At 41.1% G+C, this 12,194-nt stretch overlaps 1 protein-coding gene across 18 annotated transcripts in view; it reads right to left on the bottom strand.

The window, feature by feature from the left end:
• Positions 1-12,194, bottom strand: part of DLGAP1 (DLG associated protein 1) — a 977,987-nt gene that overhangs the window by 319,761 nt on the left and 646,032 nt on the right. For 4 of the 18 annotated variants that reach the window (XM_054461430.2, XM_054461431.2, XM_054461419.2 and 1 more), the window contains exon 2: positions 6,654-6,767. The exons of the other annotated variants lie outside the window; for them this stretch is intronic. In XM_054461430.2, coding sequence (XP_054317405.1) covers positions 6,654-6,767 — 114 coding nt within the window. The remainder of the gene's footprint in view (positions 1-6,653; positions 6,768-12,194) is intronic. 18 annotated transcript variants of the gene reach the window in all.

Here is a 12,194-nt window from a genome sequence, read left to right as displayed (position 1 = left end):
TTCTCAATCCTGATGTGAAGTTCATAAGCATCGCTCTCTGGAGTATGTCAGAGACTAATGACAAACTGATTAGCTCATATGGCTCATGAAACAAAACATGGCACATTTTGTTCAGATATTTTTTTCAAAGTTAGTTTATGGTAGAAATTTGGGATCATACTAGAAACAGTCTGTAACTGTTGTTTAGGGAGCCAGCTGAGAAGTATTTAACCTGTGTATCTTTCAATTAATCACATTTTTCAAATGATAGCAGCTAAGAAGTTATGTGGAAGTGACTTCCATTGGAGTGGAATTTGAATAGTAATACATTATTTATATACCTAAAGGTAGCATACAACAAGATTACACATAAAATAATACAGTAATCAGTTCTAGGGAAAGTGTAAAGACAGAAAATTGAGACCTTGGAGAAGAAAAACACAATTGCTGAACCGTAAGGGCCATTAACATCGATATAATCGAGTCAGTTTTTATTTTTTGTTTCTTAAACACTAAAGCAAAAGGGAGACATTGCTTAGGTAGATAGTTTTAGAAGAAAGCACATAAAGTGGTAAGCATACCAGGCCCAAAGAGTGAAATGTTACTCCCTTTTGATTGGAAAGAAAGGGAGAATTACATGGCAGCAGCTGCTATTGTGAGCTGGGCAGAGGTTGCTGCGTCTTTCCATTTCAGCTGCACAGAGAGAAAAGATTTAGAAAAGTCCAAAGAAAAAGATAACCTTGCAGCTGTCTCAGAAAAGCCTGCGTTATTACTGTGGTGGCAGTTTCAGGAGCTGGAAGTCTTGGTAGAAGGAAAGCTGGAGCAGAGACAAAGAGTGCAGGTCCTCATTGATTTCAGGCTGGTGGGATGCCCTGCTTGTGTGCACCATCTTAGGAGGGGGTTGGACTCAACAAACATAAACAAATAATAATAAAAGCAAACTAATACAGGTTAGATTTTATAGTAGTTATGGATGAGAAAAAAGGATTAATTGCTTTTTAATTATTGTGTTTAAGCATTAGCACTCCAACAGAGATCTTAATTTTTGATGAAACAAAATGAGGATTAGTGTGCATTCTCTATTTCAGTGATAGCCCATCTATAACTGAAACCACATATTATCATTCAGAAAACTGGAAGACCTGCCCTTGACTAAGAAATGGCCATAATCAAGTGCTAGCATCCTCTAATTACAGGATAGGGATGCTTTTTTTTTTTTTTTTTGAGACAGGGTCTCGCTCTGTTGCCTGAGCTGGAGTGCAGTGGCGTGATCTTAGCTCACTGCAACCTCCACCTCTCAGGTTCAAGTGATTCTCTTGCCTCAGCTTCTTGAGTAGCTAGAATTACAGGCCTGTGCCACCGCGCCCAGCTACTTTTTGTATTGTTAGTAGAGACAGGATTTTGCCATGTTGGCCAGGCTGATCTTGAACATATTGAAAAAATTATTTCAATATCTTTTTTTTTTTTTGAGATGGCGTCTCGCTCTGTCACCAACACTGGAGTGCTGTGGCACGATCTCAGCTCACTGCAACCTCTGCCTCCCGGGTTCAAGAGATTCTCCTGCTGGGTTCAAGAGATTCTCCTGCCGCCCTAGTAGCTGGGATTACAGATGCCCGCCACCATGCCTGACTAATTTTTGTATTTTTAGTAGAATCAGGGTTTTGCCATGTTGGCCAGGCTGGTCTCAAACTCCCGACCTCATGATCTGACCTGCCTCAGCCTCCCAAAGTGCTGGGATTACAGGGGTGAGCCACCGTGCCCAGCCAGGATGAGAATGCTTTCTGAATTGAAATGATGTCACGGGCACTGAAGGATGGGCCATTCTAATGAAGGTTATAGTCTATTCAGTCACAGAACAGGAGAAAATAAAACACCACCTAATGGGGCATGTTCATATTTTCTGTCTCTCTTCCTGCCTCCCTCCCTTATTTCTTTACTTCTGCAGGTATTTTTTTGTTGTTTATTTGCCAGCCATGGTTTGGGTGCTGGGAATACACATCAGTAAATAATAAAAACGTCGGTCTCATTCCATGTAATTTATATTCTAGAAGGAGAGCTAGAAGAGACAGATAATAGACAAGCACCTGATAAATGAACAAGATAATTTCAGGAAGCATAAATGCTATGAGGAATAAGATAAGGTGATGTGCTAGGGTAGCTGGAGGGCGGCTGCTTTAACTTGTCCTTCAGCGAAGCCCCCTTGAAGAAGTAACATCTGAGAGATTTGATGACCAGAAGAGCCAGCCTTGGAAGGATCTAGGGGAAGAGCTTCCAGGCAGAAGGATCAGCCAGTGCAAAGTATCTAGAGTAAGAAGAAGATTTGAGTAATCCCAGCCCTAGGAATGAAAATGCCAGCCTGGTCAGAGAGCACTGAGCAAGAGAGACGTGACATGAAGAGAAGCAAAGGGGGTCAGGTCACATAGCTCATCTCAAGCTATCTCAAGTCTTCCTTAAAGTTGAATCTGCTTTCCCAAAACTCCCTCCAACTGCTTCAGCCTAAATTAATCTTTTCCTTTATGAAATTTATAGCATGTACCGTCTATATAAGGGGTCAGCAGAATGTAGCTTGCAGACTAAATCTGTTTCATCATCGATTTTTGTAAATAAAGTTTTATTGGTACACAGCATGCCCATTCATTCTGTGTTATCTATGGCTGACTTTGAGCTACAAGGGCAGAGCTTTATGGTAGCGATGGAGACAATATGGCTCACAGAGAAAGTATCCTAACCCTCGGTCCACATGATTATACTGAGTACTTAAATCATCATGAAATGGTGCCTTATGGACATCGCTCTTTGTCTTTGTTTCATCTCTCCAACTACTCCATAAGCTTACTGAAATCGGGGGAAGCCATATTGCCAAAGGGTTGGAGGGTGGGCTGTGCAATTAAACTGCCCAGGCTTGAATTCCAGGTTTGAATTTTTGCTGGGTAAATTACTAGGTACGTGAGTTAATTAACTTATCTGTGCCTCAGTTTCCTATCCCATAGAATTATGTGTGGACGAAATGAGGTAATGTCCACAAGCACACAGGAAGTGGTTAATAAAGTTCTGTTTGATGGGAGTTCTGGAGTATACACTGTACTCAGCCATATTATTGAGCACTCAGACACCCCCTGATGATGAATGACTTTGGCTTTCCAAGACTCTGATGCCTACTTTCAATTTTCTTTGGCAAGTTAGGAGCAAAAATAGTCTCTCTCCACTTCCAATTGATTCTTTTTAATTTTTGTAGAGATGAGGTCTCACTCTGTTGCCCAGGCTGCTCCTCAAACTCCTGGGATCAAGTGATCCTCTCACCCCAGCCTCCTGAATAGCCGGGACTACAGGCACCTGCCACCACACCTGGCTTTCTTCATGGCTACTGTTTTTTTTTTTTTTTTTTTGAGACGGAGTCTTGCTCTGTCACCCAGGCTGGAGAGTGCAGTGGCATGATCTCCGCTCACTGCAAGCTCCGCCTCCCAGGTTCAAGCCATTCTCCTTCCTCAGCCTCCCCACCAGCTGGGACTACAGGCACCCACCACCACGCCTGGCTAACATTTTGCATTTTTAGTAGAGATGGGGGTTTCACTGTGTTAGCCAGGATGGTCTCGATCTCCTGACCTGGTGATCTGCCCCCTTCGGCCTCCCAAAGTGCTGGGATTACAGGCGTGAGCCACCACGCCCAGCGGCTACTTTTAAAGTATATGGTAAATGATAAAAATCTTGGGGATTAAAAGCAGTGGCATTTATTATTAAAAGCAGTGGCTGCCATATTTCTATACACTATATATTCTAGTTATTCTAGTATAAGAATATAAGTGCAAACGGACTATATATAAAATAATTTGCAAACTTATAAAAATTTCTTTCATGGTAAGAAAATGATTCTCCTAAGTTGGCCCATGGGCAGAAAAAGGTATTTGTCTCTCTGCTGGAAGTGGAGTATCTTTTGGTGCTGACATTTCCCCCCCACTTTAGGTTTTCCTAAACTCAGTTGAAAGAGGAACACACGGCCGGACGCTGTGGCTCATGCCTGTAATTCCAACACTTTGGGAGGCCGAGACGGGCATTTCATGAAGCAAGGAGTTCAAGGGCAGCCTGGCCAACATATAAAACCTCGTCTCTACTAAAAATACAAAAAATTAGCTGGGCATGGTGGTGGGTGCCTGTAATCCCAGCTACTCAGGAGGCTGAGGCAGGAGAATTGCTTGAACTCGGGAGACGGAGGTTGCAGTGAGCTGAGATCATGCCACTGCACATTTTACTGAATCTAAGATACTAATGCAATTGTCCCAACATTTTTTGTGTCACTAAGAAAGAAATAAACATCATCAATAAATTCTGATACTCCATAGAATTATGATTTATCCCAATATCCAAAACGCTAAAATGTGGAAACTATGGCTCTTAGAATCAATTAAAAACCTTTTAAAAATATGTATGAGAAGAAAAACAAGAAATGAATTTATTCTGGGATAGTAATTGTTGAACTTAATGTTCATATTTAGTAATGACCAAATTAATAATAGCAATTACATTTATTATGTCATGAGTTTGGAAAAAAATCATAAGTTCACATAATGTCTTATGATCCTTACAATTATCATGAAGGATATGAAGAGTAAATATTATAACCTCAGTTTGTCAAATAGAGAAACTGAGGTTGGGAGAGATTAGTAACTAGCATAGGGTGACACTGTGCCCAAGCTGAGGTCTGCCATTCACAGTTCAGGAATCTCCCCCGCCCCCTTCTAGCATATTCATATATGTCTTTTGACATGTCTTTTGGGTAACGATTGTTATTTTTTGATAACTACAAAGCACATATTTTAGATAAGAAAAAAATCATAGTGTTTTAAGTTCTGTTTGAAGGAAAAAATTAATAAACAAATAGTGGGTTACAACCCTTTGAAAGAAAAGTTATAAGAACTACTCTATCAAATGTAGGAACGCTTAGTTTTAAAAGTCTCTCCCAAGGGCATCTAGCTTGAGTGCCCCACTTTGGCTGGGCTGCAGTTATCAAGGTGTAACTAAATAGATTATAGTCTGTGCCAATGATGGTCTGCGAGACGATGGTTGAGAGATGAAGCCATGTGCACGTGACTCTTTGAGAGCGGATTATCTCAAGATGGGAAGTTGCATGGTGAGGTGTAGAGTAATGAGAATGCGTGAGATTTTGGGAAATCTGAGAGCCACAAAAGGAATGAAGACACTTAGAAAGCCGGGACAGCTGAAATGGAGCATATGTCCTGAAAATAGACAAGGGCAGGCCTGTGCGATTCTGTGAGCTATTCTGGGTTGCAAAGATTTGGGAGGAAAACTGATGAACCCAAGGCTGTGAGTGCATAACAAAGTTCTATTTCATCAGGAACCAAAGAACTGGGAGGAAGGAACCTAGGCATTTGGTTGATTTGGTGAAAACAAAGGCAGTAGAGCAAGGAAAAATAGCAATTGAATGGTGGGCATGACGGATAAGTTTCTATTTGCACAGTTACCCCTCAGCAGCTGTTGATTCCTTCCCAAGCACAAGGTATTTCAGTGACAGCAGCCAGGTAAATAATGGTGCTTGGCAGTGACTCAGGAGTCAACCTGTTTGGCCTTTCCTGTGCTTGAAAAGGAATGGTAAATAGGAGGAGAAAAACGTACATTATGAAAGGAGAGTTGGGCATCTGACATTCATGAAAAAATCCAACAATTATGGAATAATCTCAGTGAGCTAGGGGCAGTGCCTATGTTACTTTATTTTAATCTTAGCAGCAGTTGTATGAAACAGGCATTACTGTTTCCATCTTACTGCTTCAAAATTGAGATTCAAAAAGGTAAAATGGCCAAGTGCAATGGCTCATGCCTGTAATCCTAGCACTTTGGGAGGCCAAGGCAGGAGCATCACTTGATTCCAGGAGTTTGAGTAACATAGCAAGACCCCATCTCTACAAAATAATTTTTTAAATGTAGCTGGTGTGGTGGCGGTATGTGTCTGTAGTCCTAGCTATTTGACAGGCTGAGACAAGAGGATTGCTTGAGCCCAAGAGTTTGAGGCTGCAGTGAGCTATGATGGTGCCACCACTCTCCAGTTGACCGACAGAGTGAGACTCTGTGTCAAAAAAAAAAAAGATGAAATGACTTGCCCAAGGTCATAATAATTGGTAGAAATGTGCATTTGTCTGACACCAAAGCTTTTAATAATATTACCTTGCCTCTGATGAATCTGTGATGATTAAGTGAATGAACCAATAAACTAAAAAAAAAGAAGAAAAGAATGGGGTGCACACTCCCACTCAACAGTCGTGGTTTTTAAAATAAAATGTAACCATTCAAATAAGCATAAATGTTCTCGTGTCACTAATTTTCTAGCACTGCTAAAAGAGGGTTCAAAATAATAAATACTTAATTCTGAAGTGAAAGAGTGTTGTTGTTTCCCGGTCCGGGGCTGCCTTACCAAGTATTGTTTGCAGCTGCTGTTTAAACAAACATGAACAGTTTGGAGTGGGGGGTGGGTGATTAGAAAACTTGCAGGACAGCCACACCTTTAAGGGTGGCTTGGGAGCCTTGAAGCATCCCAACAGCGTTTTAGCATTTGTAAGAAGGCTCCACCCTGGACTTTAGGTTCCTGCCTACAACTTTTTAGAGAAATGGCTGTAATGTGTTGGCCTTCTAAGCACTTTTAGTGGGCTCTCAGATTCCCTACTCACTCGATTTCTTTGCATCTTCTTTGCAGCTGGGAGAATTGCTTTTCTGCTCCACACAGCTTTCACCTTGACAAATGCGACTTGGCTTAAATGTCCCTTTAGCCTTTTTAGCTTGCTCTTCTCATAGCAAAAACAGAAAAAAAAAAAAAAAAAAGAGCAAGAATAGGAAAATTACAATTATGCAATGTGCAGATCCCTAGGCATGATTGTTGCTTCCCAATCAGGAGAAGATTTCCCTGGCAACCGCCCTTTCTTACTCCCCTGGAAGCCCGAAACTGGTGGAAAACTTAATTTGTTTTAGATTGCTTAAAATTACCTTTTAAGGATAAGAGTAAATACCTACCTCTTTAAATAGAATTTATACCCTTTGCCACAGCTCTTCCAAATAACATTTTAAAATGATCTTGAAAGAATAGAATGTTGTAAACAGTGATACATAATGGTAATTTGCTTACCACAACCCTATAGAATTATTTTTACCCATCAACATTTATAGTATCTGCAGGGTACCCAGCACCATAGCAGGGGCTGGCTAAATACACCAAAAGCATTTTATAAAACACAGTCTCTGGTGTTAAAGGAGTTTATAAGTCTTGAGCGGATCTGGTGAATCTGGAGGGTGGATGAAGGAAACGAGTAAAAAGCAGCTTTAAGTAAGTCAAGCTGAGTCGAGTGTTAAATCTCAGTACCTCTGAATTTCCTACTGGGTTTGTTCCCATAAATCCCCTTTCCTGGTGATGAAACTGTTCCTTAAAAATTGAACATATGTGTGTGAAGTGCAAATGCCACTGATAAACAGCCCTGCAGGGAAATGGCAGAGGGGCTAGGTCTGCGGTCCCCAAGGGATTGGGGAGCCATGGGCCTTTGGGGACTGTTAGAAAATGTTACTGAGGTGCTGGATGACATCAAAAGGGGCACTACCTGTGGATAAGACACTCTCGTGACATCACATCAAGAAATAATAACTAAGATGCTGGGCGTGGTAGACTGCACCTGTAGTCCCAGCTACTTGGGAGGCTGAGGGGAGAGGATCACTTGAATCCAGGAGTTCAAGACCAGCCTGGGCAACACAGTGAGACAAGATACTAACATTCTAGTATGATGTAGGGACGGGAAGGGGAATGAATTTTATTAATTATTCACCCACTATTTTGACTGTAGTGAATACGTATAGGTTTAGCTATCCCAGTTCCACTTCCGGTTTTTGTAGCCAAGCCTCTTGATTTTGCTTTGGGAAAAGCTTTCTCCTCAACTTGAGGTCCATGTATTTCAGGAGTAGCCCAAGAATTGGGGTAGGACAATCAGCAAATCACACTTCCTGGCTTCATTGCTTGGCTCAGGGCAGAGGTGAATGATCTAAGCTTACTCAGTCAGCAAGCATCTCTGGAACTGTGCATGCAATGCCAGGACAAAGATACCTCCTCTCTCACTGAATACATTAATAGGGATGCATGTGACCTTAGGACTTGTTGGTAGCCATTTTATAACATCTAATACACAAACATAATTTCACGTAATACAAAAACCCTATGTTATCTTAATGCCATTGCAATGATGAAAAAATTGAGACTTAGTGGTATTAAATAACTTACACCAAATGTTACAGCTTGTCAGAATTGAAAGACAGGTTTGTCTTACTCAAATTCCTACACTCTTCATCACACCAGGCTGCTGTCTATAAGAGTTTCAAAACTTTGTTATAGTAGTTTTCTGTTAAACCTAAAATTCAAGTGTGAAGTTGCTGAGAGATACAATCCCATAGCATTTTGGAACTTGTAACAAGTACTGAGTGTTAGATGCTTGGCCCAGCACTTTGGGAGGCCGAGGTGGGCAGATCACCTGAGGTCAGGAGTTTGAGACCAGACTGGCCAACATGGTAAAACCCCGTCTATACTAAAAATACAAAAATTGGCCAGGCGTGGTGGCTGGCACCTGTAATCCCAGCTACTCAGGAGGCTGAGGCAGGAGAATTGCTTGAACCTGGGAGGTGGAGGTTGCAGTGAGCCAAGATGGTACCACTGCACTCCAGCCTGGGTGACAGAATGAGACTCCCTCTCAAAAAAAAAAAAAAAAAAAAAAAAAAATAGAGGTCTATGTCTATGGTAAATATATTTTTTCCACTGACTATGTAGGAGATAAGCTAACTTAGAGCCCCTTTTTAGTTTTTAATGTAACTTCATTTTCTGGCGTATTGGAGGCATATCTGTTGGCTTGGAATTGTTAGTTGAGCCATCATAGCTTTCCATTGTTGTTATAGTTAGTAGTGTTCTGGTGTCTATCCACCATATCCTATGATGTTTGTTGCTATAATTCCTAGTTGCAACCACTGAATTCCCTGAGGCAAACTAGAATTTTGTGTCTGGTGTTCAGAAGCAGAGATGTGGGTAGAAGATTAGTGACCTTCCTCTTGCTGCCAATAGAAGCCCACATGTGGAAACATCATTCATCAACACTAATCCTTGGTATTGTCTAAAATCACATAAACCTCTCAGCACATCTGTCTGTTGCTATACACACCCAACTACTTGTCAAACTTGTATATGAATTTTTTCCTTAGGACACAAAATCTGATAATGTTATTATTAACAAATGGTATAGCTAGAGTCTATAAAATATCAAGTCAATCATCTCAAGTAGTAATACTTAATTTTAAAATTAAAAATTTTAAAAAAGGTTTCAGCAAATATTTTCCTTTAGTCTCTCTATTATCAATTTTGAAATATTAAGTTTCTCAAATGAGGCTTACTTGTGAATCATTAACTTACATATTTGACATTTATAAACAAAGAAAAATCCCAATAGATTTAAGAAGAGATACAACTCAGAGGCTCCTGCTTTTCATCATCATCATCTGATTCCCACTGCATCTTGGGGCTGTTTGGACTTTTTATTCCAAGCTACATTTATAACACCTGAAAGCACACGGCATTCAAATGGGCCAAAATAATCTTTCCTTCCTGAATCCCATCCATTCTAATGCAATGAAACCATCAAATCACATGCATCTAGTTCTTGAGATTGGGAAAATAACTGAATAATATTTTGGTGTCCTCATGCACATGTGTGATTCAAAATTCCACTTTCATAATCATCATACAGGGAAGTTGCCTCTTGAGGGTGTGTACTTTAAGCTACGTTTCAATCTACTTTCCACAGGCAGCAAGATATCTATAATGAACAGAGGATGTCCCACAAATATGTGTACAGATGAGTATGATACACTCAATTATTATCCAAATCAGTGCTTCCAGGCTAGCTCAAGGTCCGTTGAAAGGAAATGTTCCAACTGGAGTATTCATTATAGGGTTCTCTTCTTTCACTTTAAACTGATTTTTGTGGTTAAGCTGGAGTTAAAAGTTCCACCTCTTCTGTGACTTTATCAAAATGCTTTAAAAGTATTCACTCACTTGTTCAACACATATTTATTGAGTATATACAGTCATCCTATAGTATCTGTGGGGGACTGGTTCCAGGATACCAAAATCCATGGATGCTTAACTTCCTGATATAAAATGGTGTAGTATTTGCATATAACTGATGCATTATCTTCCCATATACTTTAAATCATCTCTACATTCCTTATAATACCGAACACAATGCCTGCACATCACTTCATTTGTGTGGATTCAACATAGTACTCAGGGTGCAGCAAATTAAAGTTTTGTTTTGTGCAATTTTGTGGATTTTTTTCCCAAATATTTTTGACCCATGGTTGGTTAAATCCACAGATGCAGAACTGATGGATACATAGAGAGGACTGTATCATGAAAGAGGTGCTATTTTAGGTACTGGGGATACCGCAATTCACAGGCAGAGAAAAAAATCTCCGTTCCTCAAAGAACTAAAAATAGAACTACCATTTGACCCAGCAATCATAGTACTGAGTATATATAGGAAAATAAAGCACTCTACCAAAAATACACCTGCACTCACATGTTGATCACAGCCCTATTAAACTATACTAACGTCATGGAGTCAACCTAGGTGCTCATCAATGGTAGGTTGGATAAGGAAAATGTGGTACATACACACTATGGAATACTATGCAGCCATAAAAAAGAACAAAATCATGTCCTTTGCAGCAACACAGATGCAGCTGGAAGCCATTATCCTAAATGAATTCATGCAGAAATGGAAAACCAAATACTGCCTGTTCTCACTTCTAAGTGGGAGCTAAACGATGGCTACACACAGACATAAAGATGGCAACAGTAGACATTGAGGACTCCAAAAGAGGGGATGGTGAAGGGCAAGTCTTGAAAAACTATCTACTGGGTACTATGTTCATTATTTGGATGATGAATTCAACAGAAGCCCAAACCTCAGTGTTATGCAATCTATCCACATAACAAGCCTGCACATGTATGCCCTGAATCTAAAATTAAAAAATAAAGCTCTGCTCTCATGGGGAAGGGAGAGGACAGACATTAATAAAATAAGCAAAATGTATGTTAGGCAATGATATGTGCTATGGAAAAATCAAAGCAGGAAAGGGGGAAAGAGTGTGTGGAGGAGAGGAGGGTGGTGGGATAGGCAATGTTAATAGTGTCATCATCGCAGGCCACGTTAAGAGACCTCTCGGTACTGACTGAATGGAGTCAGGGACTCTGCCCTGGGGTCTGGCGGCAGAGTGCTCAAGGCAGAAAGAAGCACAGATGAGAAAGTCCTGAAGAAAGGGCAGGACTGCCATGCACACAGTGGGAGGCCAGGTGAGTGGAGTGGAGTGAGAGGTGGCAGAAAGTGAGGACAGTGATTTGGGGGGTGTGGGGGTCCATTTCAGGAGGCTTTACAGGCTGTGGTAAGGGCTGTGGCATGTACTCGGGGTGAGACGGGAATAGAATGGAGGCTTTGATGAGATACAGACACATTCTAGTTCAAGAGAATCACTCAGGTTGCCAAGTTGAGAATGGCTCAAGGGCAACAAGGGTAGAATCAGAGACCCTTGGAGGCTCATGCAATAACCTAGATTGTAGCTAAAGGGGAGGAGCCAGGGTAGAGCAGCGGTGGAGGGAGAAGATAGGGCCAAGAGGTTTGTTAGCGACGATCTGGATGTGTGGACTGAGAAACAGTAGTTAAGGGTGACTCCAAGGTTTTTGACCTGATCAACTGGAAGGACTGAATTCCCATTAGCTGAGATGATGAGGCCTAAAGAAGGAGTAGACTCGGGATGGAGATTAGGAGTTCAGTTTGGGATGTAGGAAGTTTGAAATGCCCGTGGGTCATCTAAGCAGAGATGTTGAATAGGGTAGCTGACTATCTAAGACTGGGGCTTCAGGCAATCTGGCTGCAAACGTCCCTGAGGAGTGAGTGTTGGTAGAAGAGAGAAATGGTCCAAGAGCCATGTCCACTCAGCATTGCTCCATCCTTAGAAGTTTGGAGGTAAGAAACCACAAACTAGGCAGGCTTAAAAGGATCAACAAAGGGTGTGTTGTCGGTCCTGGAAGCTGAGTGAAGAAAGTTTTTCAAAGAGAAAGGAGTAACATACTGTCACATTGACTTTTTCCCGTGATCTTAATCCCATGGGACACTAAGTCAGCAACGTTA

The sequence above is a fragment of the Pongo pygmaeus genome, chromosome 17 (assembly GCF_028885625.2).
Source record: "Pongo pygmaeus isolate AG05252 chromosome 17, NHGRI_mPonPyg2-v2.0_pri, whole genome shotgun sequence".
Lineage (NCBI taxonomy): Eukaryota > Metazoa > Chordata > Mammalia > Primates > Hominidae > Pongo > Pongo pygmaeus.
This window is presented reverse-complemented; position numbering and strand designations above follow the sequence as displayed.